This window comes from Plasmodium vivax, chromosome 1 (assembly GCF_000002415.2).
Source record: "Plasmodium vivax chromosome 1, whole genome shotgun sequence".
Classification (NCBI taxonomy): domain Eukaryota; phylum Apicomplexa; class Aconoidasida; order Haemosporida; family Plasmodiidae; genus Plasmodium; species Plasmodium vivax.
The window spans coordinates 569,853-584,947 of NC_009906.1; the positions used below are offsets into that span (position 1 = coordinate 569,853).

Below are 15,095 nucleotides of genomic sequence, written 5' to 3' on the forward strand. Positions count from 1 at the left end.
ATATAAAAATTAAATAAATTGTATTTTAAAAACAATTATTTTATAATTAAAAAATGCATATTAAGTAAAATCATACATTTATGTGTCTTTTTTAATTTACTTAAATAAAATATAAAATATTAATCAAAATAAACACTTATTTCATATAACTGTAAAAACATATAATAGTATATTTAGAAATATAATTCTCACAACTACGTGTTCATTTTTTGCTTGTATTTAATTGTATGACTTAACAAGTTCATAAGAAATCTGATTTGTTCCATATTATTTATTAACACTTCAAAGTATGGACAATTTTTTGCTTTATGTATAGTACTAAATGAAATGTAACGTACTTTTTACTCATGAATAGGAATATAAAGAATCAAAGAATACATATTCGAATATGTTATTTGTTGTAAAGTGATATATGAATACATAGTATATCCTGAATATACATAATTGACATAATTATCACTCGTAATTTTCATTTCTAAGCCTTATAGATTTGGTGTTTACACACACAAAAGTCACTCTTTTATGATCTCTTTAACCTAATAGAAAAACATATTATTACTAAAAACCTTCAAAGTATTGTTTTACCTATTTAGACACCTAAATAGATGTACTACTGTTTTGTCAGTAGTGGGCATTTTCGGTCTTGTTACCATGTTACACATTTTTAACGGTAAAATTTACCTTAATTTTAGTGTTTTTAACTTTCCAATTTATTTCGACTTATAAAACACAATCATGGGAAAAACTCTTGCTTTTTTATGAAACTGCTGAAGTGTTCATTATAACGTTAGTGTTACCCATACATGCAAAAAATGCGTAAAACAAAGCTACTCATTTAACGGTGCTTCGTAAAGACAGCTTTAACATGTACCAAAGAGGTTCATATAGTAATTTTTTCTAAATAATTCAATCATTAATTTCAATAAATAACAGATATATTTGTTAAAATTTTTCTTTGTTGTTGTAATATTTTGTAAAGGCGTAATAACGATATAGCCAAGATTGCAATACACTGTTGGCTAAACGTGTTCAAGTGTAGGATTAATAGTGTCATTGCAAAAATTGAAATGGTTAATAGAAGAGAATCGTTGATATGGTTAACAATTCAACAATATCCCTTAACCTCCAAATTTTATGGCATTACGCAAAATTTTAAAGCCATGGTGCAACTTTATAGCTCTTTCCACAAAAGAAAGGAAAAAAATCATTTGCAGCTTTGAGAATGTAATGCTGTGTGATCAGTTATTCTATAAACATATGAATATTTTACTACTATATTTATAAGTTTCTACTCTATATTGCATAGTCTTTGATTTACGCTAATTATATTTAACTGAATAGTCATAATATGAAGACATTTCTATGCAAAAGACAGGTCATATTCAACTGCAATATTAAGCGTATACATTTTTATTAAAACACTTCCTAAGATGTCCTTTATATATTCGTTTAAACCAATATATTATGTTTTCGATTCAACATTTACGATACAAATTTTTTGATAGCAATATAGCTTGTCCTTTTCAATTTCGAGCGTAAACCATACCCAAAGAAGTAGCAAAAAGAAAAGAAAAAGCATAGAAAACATAGCTTTTGTTACTAAAAAAGTTAGCATTATAATCTAATAAGTCGGATGAAGAACACAGAAATCAGAACTACACGGATTCATACATATAATAAGTGAATTTTCCTTTTTGTAAATGGGTTTTGGACAAAGAAATAATTAATGTATATGATTCGCAAATATATATGTGGGTATTTTGTCCATATAGCAAGTATAATGCAAACGTGTGCAGTTCTTAGCACCTAATACTTTTATAGTGTTTCCCTGTTTTCTGCAATTAGGTATTAAAGATTAAAATTTTTTGAGTATATACTTAGAAAAAACATCACCTATGTTAAAAATAAAAATTGCTCTTATTTTAACGTAAATTTTTCTTTTACAATACCTTGATCTTTTGATTTATTCTGTAGACCTAAAAAAAAATTGTACTCCTTCAAAAGTTTAAGGTTATGTATTTTCCTGTTTCTTTAAAATAAGTCATTCGTAATTATTCGTTTTATTTTCTATGAAAGTGATCACTTGAAATGATCTTCGTTTTTTCTATTTAATGTGGAAGGTGATTTTTTTCATTAATGTTGTTTTTTATTTGCAAACATTTTACACAGTAGTATGAACTATGAACACCTCAAGAAAATAAAAAATTTGCTCTTCATGAAATGTGAACTTAAGTCTTAAGAGGTTCACAGTAAATTTTACACTACACATTTCACGTTGCACTATTTTTAAATTTTTTTTTTTCCTGCGTTAATGGAAATTTCACATATAGAGAAAACAAGAAATTTATGTCTTATCTCATTTCACCTTTTAATGTTTTTCCCCAAGTGTACACGCACATGAAAATTGAAATTATACTTGAGATAATATCATTTTATAAATCTATTACTTTTTTTAACGTTTTTTAAAGAACACCCTTATGGGATGCGTGTAAACATGTAAAATTTTTAATTTTTGTCAACTTTATCACTCAATTTCTTCAATTTATGTAAAAAATTTTTAATGTAAGTTGTATGTACATATAAGATAGGTAAAAAAAATGCTTAAAGTTACATTTTAAATAATGTCTTTTTGTTCGTACATTATTTTCTTTAAAAATTGAACATGTGAAAATGGAATTTTGGACAACACTGCAAAATGCATATATCATAAAAATTTACACACATAATATATAATTAATGTTGTGTTTGTTGTATTTTAATATTTACAGAAATGGTTTATGTGAAAAATGATAAGAATATATCCTTATCCTTTCAGCAAATATGTTAAATCACTGCCAGATCCTCCGCCAGGCAAATCAAGAGAGATAAAGAATTTTGAATGCAAAAAATATAAAAATGACTATAGTTGGTTGCTCAAAGCGAGAAGCAATTTGAAAAAATGTTTTCACTTATGTGATATATGCTCAAAAAAATTTAATTATATGAGATCTCTAGTGAAAAATTCAAATGTCGAGTATGAATACAATTTAAGTGACAACACTGCAAGAAGCAACCCTAAGGGTGGAAAAGAAGAAGTTGGCGGACATATGTCTGTTACCCATTTGTGTGGAAGCCATAAAAGTTTTAAGCATAAGAACGAACTATGTGATGTAAAAAACAACATACTTAAGATAAATAGTAATGCATCGAAAAACTGTGTGGATAGTAATCAAAGTATTACCAGCTTAAAATCAGCAAATGATAATAGTATTATATTTAGCAATTCTTTAAATCATAACGAAACTGCTTGTTTGTCATTTAATGATGACGTGTTTATATTCTTAGACGATTATCCAGGAAAACATTCAAATCGTTATAAAAAAGATGAGGAAAAATGTGATACACATTTGCAAAATATGAGCTCCTTAAAGGGTGATGATCTCATGTGCCCCCAATTTCAACTTGATGATACGATAATACATATAAAAAGACACTTTAAAAATAACGTATCCTATTTTGCTTGTAAGCATGTTGAGATGAATGACTTGTACAATTTAGATGACGAAAACGCCAAATATGATAGCATAAATATTTATATGTGCGACAACAGTATGGAAAGTCTCTCTAAGAATGATTATGCACTAAATTCAAGTGAGGAAAAGGAACCATTTAACTTAACACAACCAATTATCACCACTGCATTTAATGAAAAGGATGAAAAAAAGGAACAACGTCAAGAATTAGATGACTTGAAAAACGCAAGTAACGACAGCCATAGATATGAACCTTTAAAGAGACATGATTTAAATGAAGGTATTAAGCGCATTGATCTGAACCTTGAACAAAATGGAAATTGTGAATCGTTTAATGCTTCCCATTTTTGCATGAACGAAGAGTTTGCTGCTTTATATGCCTCAGGACAAGCTGATAAAAACTGTAAAAGCCGCATCAAAAACGAGAGGATGGGCAAAATCGATAATAATGGTATAAAGAAGCAAGACAAAATGGAAAACCTAAACAAAAATAGTGAGCAGTATGCGCATAAAATCGATGATAACTGTAAAAATGACAATATGATTCAAAAGCACGCGTTTAAAAGAATGGACATGCACACAAATTTGTTAAACAAGGAAAAAAAAACAAGAACGTTAATAGATGAATTGCGGGAAAAACTGATGAAGAGGAAAAATTTATATCTTGAAAGTCATAGTGAGCAAAATAAAAATAGATCAGCAGATACGACACAAGAAGAGAAGAAAAAAATAATCGCTGAAACATGTGTCCAACATTTGGCGGCGAATAACGGTAGAAAGGGTTCTAAAGAAACGCACGGAAGTAGCGTACCCCCCGTGGCAGGCAATTTGAATGCATTACGTATTTATAAAAGGCATAACGTAAGTGAAAAAAAGACAATTAACAATGTTAATATTGATGAATTTAAAAGCAGACTTACAAACGGTGGAAAGTTAACTCTAAATATTGAGGGGGGTAGTTCGAAGGGATTAAAAGCAATATACAGTGAAGCAAAAAATGTGAAAGGAAAATCGACCTATTATGATGACAAAGAATATGAAAAACATGTTTATAATAGAGATGTTGGTCATCTGAAGCAGGACGTAAATAGTATTAAGGGAAGAAATAAAAGTGGCTGCAAAATGAGCAGTTTTGTAAAATCGCACGAAGGATTCAAAGACAATGTGGGAAAAAATAATTACGATATAGAAGTAAAATCTTTCACCATTGATGACAAGGAAAAAAGCAGCAATTTAAAATTGTTAGAACAAATAAAAAGCTACAAGCTCGTGGAAGAAAACAAAGGGGGAGGAATTAGCTTCAAAGGGGACTACCCTCCTTTTGACAAAGAACGAACAGAAGACATATGCGAAAAAAATAAATCGAGAAATGTTCCAGAGGATGAAAAATTACATATAAGCAGAACAGACAAAAGTGAAAAACGTTATATATCGCAAATAATTGCAGGGAGAGAAGAAAAAACGTATTTCACCGATAGTAACTCTAAGAAGGAGTACGTTAGCAGTGGTAACGTAAACTCATTTAATTCGAAAGATATCCGTAGGAAAAGCAAAAATGAAACTGGCATGAAGGAGGAAAATGTAGTTAAGAGGCCCTTGAAAGGAGATGAAAAGGGAAATATGATTTATGGGAAAAGAATCAGTGATAAGCACAGCAGTGATGAAAGAAGCGATCATGAAAGTAGCACCATTTTAAGACGCGATATATCCAACTCTTTAACGCAAAATTGCAACCGAAGTGGAGGTAATTTACCCACTTCTAAGGAACAGGAAAATGGTTCATCAAACATGTGGAACAAGGATATGTTCATATCTACCAAGAGCAACACTAAATTGGGGAACATGGTAAATAGTAATAAAGATGACTTAATGAGACAAACTAAAATGAAAGGATATTACCTGAAAGACAAAATAGATGTGAATCAAAGTAAGGGTGCAGGCACAGCACAACAGGGCGAGTCACAAGACGAAGCACAGACCACACATGACAGACCCAAAGAGGCGGACAAATTAAAACATTGCAGGAAGAAAAACGGTGAGGAATGTTCACCTAATGGCATTTCTATTCTAGGAGGAGAGATAAACAAAAACAAATTCGAAGAAAGATTAACTACAGAACTGAAAAAAAAATTAAGTAACATTTTAAGCTCATGTACGAATCCTAACAAAATAAATATTCACAACAAAATATATGCATCCGAGATGGAAAAAATCAATTTGGATAACAACAAAATGGCATATATTAACAATAATTATTTTTTTAATGTTGACAAGGGTAAGCATTTTCAGAATTGCGAAGAAGTAGGAAAAAATTCTTCAATGAAATATAATTTTAAAAAGCTGAACTTACAATTCTGCAAAAGTAAAAACGATTTTTATAGCTTTAACTATATGAGCAATGTCTTATCATCAAGCAGCTGTAGTGTGTCCAAAGAATACATCTTTAGGGAGAGCTACGAATCTAACATTTTAGATGAAAAAATTAATAAACTAAATGAGTTACGAAAAAAGTACTTATTAAAGAAATATTTAAATGCAGTTTTGAACAGAAGTAAAAATAATTTTGTGGATGGTAGAACAAGAAAAAAAGTGTGCAACATGGATGTTCCCAACTTGGCTTGCAATGCGGCAAAATATAAAATTGGTGAAAAGACTGACCCGAAGAAAGAACCACTTGGGGGACACCTACATTTTAAACAGAGACCTAATGAAAAATTAAAAATTTGTAAGAGGGATACTAAACTATGTCAAGCACCTCAATCGCCAAAAAAACAGGATAAAATACCGAAACCGTTAGCTAGTCAATTGGAAATTAATTCAGTGTCGCGCTTGGAAAAAACGCCATCGTATCCATTTGAGGAGTTTAATTTGTAAACACTTTTTTAATTTCTGCGTCACAGCGGTGTGCTTCAAGCTTAACTGTTTAGTTAGCAGTTTAGTTAGCAGTTTAGCCAGCTGTTTAGTTAACTGTTTAGTGAGCTGTTTAGTTAACTGTTTAGTGAGCTGTTTAGTTAACTGTTTGATTCCTTTTTGCTTCTAGAATTTCGCACCCATGAACGTCTTTAAAATTTGTTAAAACTTTGTAAGTTCTCACCTTAAAACTATAAAGGAAGAAACTGTTCGATGTGCACAACACATTTTACCCATAACGGTAAAAAAAACCTACTGTTGTAAAAAGAGGTAATATGCTTAATCTGTCACGTTTCTTCGCACTTAAACATGGGCGCCTTTGTTCATTTAATCAATCGAAGTTGTAAACACGTCCACGTGTGCCTACACCATACATAGTCCACCTCCCCTTTTTAGTAGTTGTGACAATTAGCTATAACGTGTTCGCTTCTTTATTTTAACCTTTATATTGTTTTGCATTTATTTCGACGCTGAATGGACGTATATTATTGTGCTGCTTTTTTTTTTGTGAAAAATTTAGTTACCTCCTTCCAGTAGCGTAAGAAGCTTTGCCCACGGCTCCTTTAACAATTGTGGTGGAAAAGGGGGAAAAAAAAAATGCTCTCAAATTTTTACAAACTTTAATGCGTTTTTTTTTCGTTTTTTTCACACGTGACGTAAGATACGTAATGCCAAGTTCAGAATTAGAGACACGTTATGATTACTGCCCCCCTGCCTCTGCCCACACATATCGCGCGTATTTATAGAAATGACGCCGAAATGGAGATTCACAGAGAAAAATTTCGAAAGGGGACACATACAAGTGTAAATACTTACGAACGTGCAAAAATGGAACTAAAAATTATTTGGCAGTTCCTTTGTTAGTACACAGCTTGGAAAATTTTCTCTTTTAGATTAACTCGTTCTAAAATGCTAAACGTGCAAATGTGCTAACTGGAAAGGGGGGGAAAGACAGGTGATTTTTTATCAGATGGTAGTTTCCCTAGAAAGGTACCTTTTTTTAATTGCCCCCCACACTGTATTGTTAATTATGAAAATGTGCAGTCACGTGAAAGGCACGCTTCACTTTCGGGGGTTCACCTTTACGAGTAGCATAAACTGTGCGGGGGTACTGCTCGGTTCGGTTCGCGGCAAGCGCTTTTGTACACCTGTCCTGGGAAAACAAAGAAGGGTAAACAGAAGAAGGCTCCTGGATCACATGCTAAACGCACCTGTGCTGGAAGAACCATTCGATACCCCTCTGGTTCACTCAGCTGACATGGGCCGTACAGGTGCGCGGACCGCACCGAACTTAACACACAACAGGAAAAGGTACCTTTTTATTTTTTTCGTTGCAACCACAACCATTTTTTGAAGAAATTATTCAAAAAAAATAAAAAATAAACGGTTTAGTGCTAAAGTCTCACTCGTTTTTAAGTTTGTTATTTTTTGCATTTTAAACATGAATTTGTAAAACGGATTCATTCAAAATTAAAACGCGGCAAATCAAAGGTTTGAAAGGTGAAAAAAAACAAAAAAACGGAAAACAAAAAAAAAAAAAAAAAAAAAAAAAAACTCAAAAACTTTTAATTAAACAAACGCAAAAATGTTAGTGTTTTTTTTTTCTTACTCATAATTATAACAATTTTCAGCTATTTTTTGCTTCATCTTTCTATGGCGACATGGAGCAAAATCGTTCGCCCATTCGCTCATCAGCTCATTAGCCCATTCGATCATCGCGCTGCGCTGCGCCGCGTCGATTGGCGCACACTTCGTCGTGTGACTGCTTGCAAATTAAAAGCAACAAGTATTCAGCATGTTGTTTAATAGCTTCTCTTCCCACCAGGTGGTGGTCATCTAAAATTTATAGCGTGTGTTGAAAAAAAAAGCTCTTGAAAAAAATTACACATATACACTATTGCATTTGCTGTGCGTACGTACATACAATATGCATATAAATATATAGTGTTTGGAAAAAATTCGCCATTTGAGGCTCTTGGAATAAAATTCTTGTTGAGCAAACTTCGCATGTTCGTAGAGTGGTCAGTTTATCCCCATGACTTGCACCACTACGCGGGAAGTTTTGTTTGCCCCTTAATTCTTAATTACTTCGTCTCATCAGTTATTTTTTGTACTGGCGGCGCATAATAGCACGCACACAGGGCATATGCGGCGCTTCTTCCTTTTCTTCTTCTTCACCTACACGTCGTATCCCTTTTCGCGCAGCAAGTCTTTTGCCTTTTCAGCAAATACGCTATCATCAGGTCCCGCAAATTTGATGTAGTGTGCAATTTGGTTCATCGTCCAATTTGATGGCACCACGCCCCCTAAGTTCATTTGAAAGTGTTCTTCATTTATTACTGGTGCTACTTGATAGTCCGTGACTTTGGGGGGTTCGTCTTCCTTCTGCGATCCCGGCATTATTTTCATTCCCTCGGGGATGGGAGAGTTTGCGCTTGGTGGCAAAAATCCGTTGAATTCTTCTACCATTTTTGATCAAATTTTGCAATTACGGGATAGCGAATATGTTAGTATGGTATACACGTAATGTAGCAGTATACGTAGGTAAAGAGACTGCGCAGCAATAAAGAAAGTTTAACTGCTGGGAAAGTTTTGTCTCGTTTAATATGCTTTATTATACGTGAAATACTTTTAAGTTACGTTAAAAAGTATCGTAATACGTATATGCTCATAAAAAGGAATAAAACTATTTCGTTAAAGGAGTACAAATAGTGACAGAAAAAAATAAAGGGAGAAAATAATCCACAAAAGTTAAAAAGTTAAACGGTTAAAAGGTTTGATGGTACAGCATTTATGAGGAGCTTCAAAAATTTACAAATTCTGAAAGTTTTGAATTTGCTTTTTTTAAAAAAGAAATTTATAAAAAGATAAATTAAAAATAAAAAATAAAAATAATATTTTTTAAAAACAATTTAAAAAAAAATATATATTTTTTTAAGCATATATAAAAACATTAAAAAAATGGATTGTAAAAAAAAAAAAAAAAAAAGCTGTTTAGCTAGCTAACAAAATTGTGTACAAAAAAAAAAAAAAAAAAAGGGAGTAGAATTAATCTGTACATGCAGCAACAATACGGCAAGCCACATTAATATTTCTTTCTCACAACTTTTGGGAATTCCATAAGATAACTACATGGTGACTACATTTTGCATATGCATAGTTTTCTTTATACGAATAATAAGTACAGAACAAAAAAAAAAAAAAAATACATCATGTTTTTTGGCTAATACCTACAAAAGTGTTATTATTTACCGCTGGTAGCAGCAAGCCTGAACACGTAACACTTCATTTTGGTGTATACTTTTTTTTTTTTTTTTTTAAGCATGCTAAAGCGAAATATTAGCTTGGTGGGCAAATATTGAAGCTTTCGATTTTATCGCTCCCCGAATTTGCTAAAGTTTTACATGTAAACGCATTTGGTTTGTGCGCATATACGCAGTTATACCTCTTCATATGCGTATACGCCTATACATATGCAGCATTTCGCGAACGTGCATTTTTGCAGAACGGTAAGAGACGCAACATGTTACGCGCTACACGACAATCGTACAACGTTACGCTTGGCTTTTTGGCCCCCCAAGGTAAAAAAAAATAAAATAAAGCTCAAAAAGTGAGAGAAAATCGAAAAAGCTAAAAAAACGAAAGCGGTGTTTTTCAAATTAATTCTCGCGCAAAAATGGTTACATAAACAAACGCGCAGCAGAATGACGAATGAGCGACTTACGTGATTGCATATGGAGCAGCATTCTGTATTTTTTAACACGCCATGGCTGATGCATTCGAGATAAATTTGAGCTATTTATAAAAAATACGTGAAGGGGCAAAATTTCGCTTTTATTTTATCAATTATGTAGGTAGCAGCTTGGCAAGTGGGCGCAAATGTAAAAATAGCTGAACAAGGCTATTTTCTGCACGCCTCCTAGCAGCTGCGACGTATCATATATGTATTTTTGTCCCCCCTTCTTTAAACTGCGCGAAATTGCTGCAAGGTGATCTATTTCAATTCGCATTTTGAAAAAAAAAAAAAAAAAAAAAAAAATATATTTATATATATATGTATATATATCCACATACTCCCCCTTCACATGATAAAAAGGCGCTTGGCGAATTTGTGCCATTCTTTAAAATGTAGAAGCACAATTCAACTGCAAACCGGCTGACACATTTCACTTTACTGCGCAACTATGTACATGACAGACGGTGGGATAATCAATCCGGACATGCTAAATTCCCGTTATGCTCATACTTTTTAAAAATCTGGTAATGCTAAAGAGAGAGCACTTTTACCATGTAGTTCTTTTAAACCGCTACGCATAACACGCACAACAGTTTTTCTTTTTTCTTTTTTTTGCAAAATCGCCCACCTAAGGTGACATCACCTCTGGGCAACTTTTTCCACACGCAAAATGGATCGTCGTAGCATGGAACTTTAAAACGTTCACGTAAATCACATGGACTGGGTGAATAGGAATTGCATTATTCATCACACAGTGGGATAAATCACCCCGTGGTATAGCTATGCAACCAGGTTCTTTTAAGAAGACATGCTTAGCATAAGCGCGGGTTTATCTTCCCCCATCTGCTTTTTATTTAAACCGCCGCGTAGCGTCGTGTACCAACAGGGTATTGTTACCCTCCGTCCATTGTGCGTGTTCATCCAGACAGGCGCGTTTTATAAAAACGCTGCACCAGCTTTAAAATGGCGCAAACGTTCAGACAGCAGCTACAAGCTCAGCTGCGTTAAACGGCACGTGATAACCTGCGCTAGTTGCACGCAACCCGTTTTTTTAGAAAAACTGCTACAGGAAAGAATATCTTTTCGGATAGAACTCTTCCCAATTTGCAAAGTCTCGAATATACAATTTTTTTTTCCTGCAGATGAACACGAATTTGTGTGCCAGAAAAAGGGGCCAACTTGTGCGCACGCGTGGGGAGATGCACCCCAGCGGAGCACAAAATTACAATTTGAAAAGTAAAAGTGACAAAATAAACAATTGTGGATCGCTCCACCGAGTGGCGTGCGTGTGGGGAGAGCAAAAAAAAGAGAAAAAAAATAGTGTTTCTAGGGGTCTCCTCGGAAAGGGGCGTGGCAAAATGACGCTGCAAAACAGGCGCAACTCGAAAGCTTCCCATCTGCACCACTTCAAAACAGGAACGTTTGGGCCGCCCTCCTCTTCAGCAGGTTGTCAGTTTGCTCCCGGTGGAGCTCAAACAGCTCATTCAGTGAGACGAACTTTTCCACACTCAACAGGTTGTCCTTCACGTATTTACCGTTAATCTTTTTAACGATAATTTTGTCGTGGACCAAACTTAGAACAACTTCCGTTCCCCCGAAGGTGTAAACACCTCTTCTGCTTTTCTTCCAGCCTACTTGGCTGTTATGCGTGTTGTGCCAGTCCTTCAGTTTTTTATCGATAGGGTCAGAACTGTTGGTGACATAACACTTTTTGGGCTTCCCCAAACGTATATTTACATACGTTTTGGGATTTCTAAAGCAGGTGGATGGTTCAAGGTTCTTCAAGGGAGTGTCACTCTGTTCTTTTTTTTTAGCTAGCAGGGTTCTCTTGGAAGGAGATGGAGAAGCCTTCTTCACCTGTCTTTTGACCCCTTCAACCCCTTCAGGCGAGTTATGGTTATCTTCCCCCTGCTCGCTTTGTCTATGTCCTCCTGGTCCATTTTCTTCCTTCCTCTCCAGTGCGCTATTAATGTTAACGCTCCTTCCTTTATAAACCGCCTTTCTAGTCCCCCTGTGGAGATGCTTCTCGCTTAATGGTAGGTGATAACCGTGTTCGCGATCACCGCCTTCGTGATGACCGCCTTCCTGATGACCGCCTTCATGATGACCGCCTTCCTGATGACCGCCTTCCTGATGACCGCCTTCCTGATGACCGCCTTCCTGATCACCACGCGTGTCGCTGACCCCCCCTTCGTTCGCTTCCCCGTAAGGCGTGAAATTATTGGCATCATATAACTCGTTAAAGAAGCAGTCGTAGTTATTATTTTCCGCTTCCTGTTCACCGGCAAATTCGTCTCTCACATCTTCGTTCCTTCCAAAGCTGAAGTCGCTCTCCATGTCGTTGTGCCCATTCCTGAGGCTGGCATTATCTCCGCAGTTGAAGCGGCTCCCCCCGCTGGTATTCCCATCATCACTGTTGGACAGCATAGAGGAGGAAATAATTTTTTGATAATCGGGGGTAGAGTTAACAATGCCTTGAGACGAACTGTCTAGCAACAACTTCATCTGCTTTGCCTCCCTCTCCAAAAGGTCCTTGTCCTTATTAGGCACAACCGTGACTGTCAGGCTTTTAGGCTTATCCTCAGGGATTAGGTAAGACGGCAGTCCATATAAGTTTTTTCTTTCACTGTTTAACTGTAGGGGCAAAAACTTGTTGGTGGGTTGCTGCATCTGTTTGGGCGAAAACTTGGGTAGCTGGAAAAAGGGGGACGTTGATCCTAGGGGGAAGGGGTTATTTCCGAGAGGGTCCTTTTCACCGTCGTTGTTTTTGCTTAGTGGCTGAATGTACGTGCCTATGATTTGGGGCAGCCCCAGTTCATACAGGTGTTTTACGTTTTTGTGCTCCGCTCCCGGCTGTTGCGAGTGGTGCGGTTGCCACGGTTGCTGCTGTTGGTGCTGCTGATACGGCTGATACGGCTGATGCTGCTGATACTGCGAGAGGGGGTGCAGCTCGGCGCCCTTGGCCCTTCGACTATGCCTCAGTATGGCGCTCGTCTCCTTGCACACGCTTTCCAAATTTAAGGATGGCTTCACGGGCTTGGGTAGGATGTGCTGAATGTTCTTGTTCAGGTCCAGCATTTCCAAGTGGCTAGCATCTAAATATTCATACCTGCTGCTTTTTACGCCCTCATGTGGTTGCTCCCCTTTTCGTTGGTTATTTAGGCTAGCTCCATATCCCTCCTTTTCACCATTCGGTTTTCCTACTCGGGCAGCAGGCCCTTTTGGGAACATGAAGTGTCCCCCGGGGAAGTTCACTGGATGCGCGGCCTTCATACTAGAGTGAGTTTTGTTTTGCCTTTTGCTTGGGTGGTTTGAATGTCAGCTGTGCTGGGGTTGCTTCTCATTCGAGTACACCTTAGCGAGTTGTTTTTTTTTTTTTTTTTTGAAAGTAGTGACAGTTGTTTGTGTGTCTATCTATCTCTCTGTCTATGTAGGAGGGTACATGCATACGTGCGTGTGTATGTGTGAAAACGTTATGTGAGCATGTGCTGCGCTTCCTTTTGCGACTTGGGTTTAGTCCGAAGAACACTCCCGTCGTGGTGAAACTGTTTCGGTATACTGCTACGCTATCGTTCAACAGTACGAATGTTCAACAGTGTCCGTTTGCGAAGTTAATGTGTGCTCGTTTTTGTTTTCATTTAATGTGGTTTAATTTGGTTTAATTTAACTTAATTTAGTTTAATTTAATTTAATTATGCCGCACAGCGTAATTCAACAGAGGCCGCCAACAAGCAAACTTACGGGGCAGCTTCAAAATAGAAATAAACAGGGAAAGAAGCAGGGTGCTTGTGTGTACTCTGCGGGGAAGGGGAACAAAACAAAAATTCACAGAAAAAAATGCACTGCGCTCACGCGTTTGTGCAAAACAAATGGCAATACGCTGTTGCTGTTGTGCAGATCATTCCCTGCAGAATGCTCCAGCGCCTACATAAAACAAAAAGTCCCATTCGAGTTAATCTTAAAAATATGTTTTGAAGACTTATTTTTTCTATCACGTTAAAGGGACGAAAAATGCGTACGTGTCTGTGCAGGTTTCTGTGCACGTTGCTGGTACTGCGGAAGGCAAACACTGTAGGAATTTTAGTTCCACTTTACGCGTAAAAAAAAAAAAAAAAAGAAGTAACAAACGCAAGTGCATGTTGTAGAAATATTTTGAACTTTCAAAAATTGCACACACAATTTTGTAAAAAAAAAAAAAAAAAAAAAGGAAGGAAGGAAAAAGCTAACTGCATATTAACAAAAAAAAAAAGAAAAGCATGGTGGCCTTTTTTTTAGAACATTTTCACAGTTTAATCTTTCACGCCTTAAAATTGGAACCGCTTTTTCCAGTTTCCAAACGTACTCGTGTACAACGTGCATATGTGCGCTCGCATGTGTATTCCGCTTGTTTCCCCTGTTTGCAAAACGCACAAGCAGAACGTTGACGTTGCGCACAACACATGGGATTGTTGTTGACATGTGCTAGGAAAAAATGCTGTGATGGTAGTTTTTTTTTTTAACATGAAAATAGCTGTTTTTTTGCAAGCATGAAAATAGCTGTTTTTTTGCAAGCATGAAAATAGCTGTTTTTTTGCTAACATGAAAATAGCTGTTTTTTTGCTGACGTGCAATAGCTCTTTCCCTTCCCTTTATCTTAAAAGACAACGGGTTGAGCAACATTTTAGCTTCCTACTGGCGCGGCGTGCCGTTTTACCTGCACGTGTCATATTTTTCATAAAAATTACATGACTCGTTCATGACATTTTTGAAAAAAAAAAAAAAAATGGCTTGCTCATATTGGCATATTTATGCCCACCCTCTCTGCGTGCTGGTCTGGCTACCTCTGTTGCAACTTTGAGAAGAGAAATTACCCACACCTTTGAATACGGACACAGTCATAACGATAGTGCGGCTTTATCAATTCAGTTTCGAAAGGGATAAAAAGGAAGAGCACACTC

General features: G+C 35.8%; 3 protein-coding genes across 3 annotated transcripts, besides 19 other annotated features; 1 reads left to right on the plus strand and 2 right to left on the minus strand.

The window, feature by feature from the left end:
• The first annotated feature begins 694 nt into the window (after window positions 1-694).
• Window positions 695-756: a microsatellite.
• A 1,665-nt stretch (window positions 757-2,421) lies between these two features.
• Window positions 2,422-2,483: a microsatellite.
• Window positions 2,484-2,687: 204 nt separating this feature from the next.
• Window positions 2,688-6,386, plus strand: PVX_093495 (hypothetical protein, conserved; the record flags this gene model as incomplete). Its single annotated transcript, XM_001608519.1, has 1 exon — window positions 2,688-6,386. The coding sequence occupies exon 1, from the start codon at window positions 2,787-2,789 to the stop codon at window positions 6,384-6,386; it is 3,600 nt and encodes a 1,199-aa protein (XP_001608569.1). The 5' UTR covers window positions 2,688-2,786.
• Window positions 2,885-2,904: a microsatellite.
• Window positions 3,597-3,617: a microsatellite.
• Window positions 3,857-3,883: a microsatellite.
• Window positions 4,124-4,292: a microsatellite.
• Window positions 4,842-4,883: a microsatellite.
• Window positions 5,839-5,865: a microsatellite.
• Window position 6,387: 1 nt separating the features above from the next.
• Window positions 6,388-6,411: a microsatellite.
• Window positions 6,412-6,859: 448 nt separating this feature from the next.
• Window positions 6,860-6,909: a microsatellite.
• Window positions 6,910-6,934: 25 nt separating this feature from the next.
• Window positions 6,935-6,976: a microsatellite.
• A 362-nt stretch (window positions 6,977-7,338) lies between these two features.
• Window positions 7,339-7,436: a microsatellite.
• Window positions 7,429-7,475: a microsatellite.
• A 1,125-nt stretch (window positions 7,476-8,600) lies between these two features.
• On the minus strand, window positions 8,601-8,891 carry PVX_093500 (hypothetical protein, conserved; the record flags this gene model as incomplete). Its single annotated transcript, XM_001608520.1, has 1 exon — window positions 8,601-8,891. One exon carries the CDS (start codon window positions 8,889-8,891, stop codon window positions 8,601-8,603), a length of 291 nt encoding a protein of 96 aa, XP_001608570.1.
• A 1,000-nt stretch (window positions 8,892-9,891) lies between these two features.
• Window positions 9,892-9,948: a microsatellite.
• Window positions 9,949-10,019: 71 nt separating this feature from the next.
• Window positions 10,020-10,091: a microsatellite.
• Window positions 10,092-11,334: 1,243 nt separating this feature from the next.
• Window positions 11,335-11,358: a microsatellite.
• A 207-nt stretch (window positions 11,359-11,565) lies between these two features.
• Window positions 11,566-13,431, minus strand: PVX_093505 (hypothetical protein, conserved; the record flags this gene model as incomplete). Its single annotated transcript, XM_001608521.1, has 1 exon — window positions 11,566-13,431. The coding sequence occupies one exon, from the start codon at window positions 13,429-13,431 to the stop codon at window positions 11,566-11,568; it is 1,866 nt and encodes a 621-aa protein (XP_001608571.1).
• Window positions 12,311-12,370: a microsatellite.
• Window positions 12,793-12,845: a microsatellite.
• Window positions 13,432-14,974: 1,543 nt separating the features above from the next.
• Window positions 14,975-14,997: a microsatellite.
• Window positions 14,998-15,095: the final 98 nt, after the last annotated feature.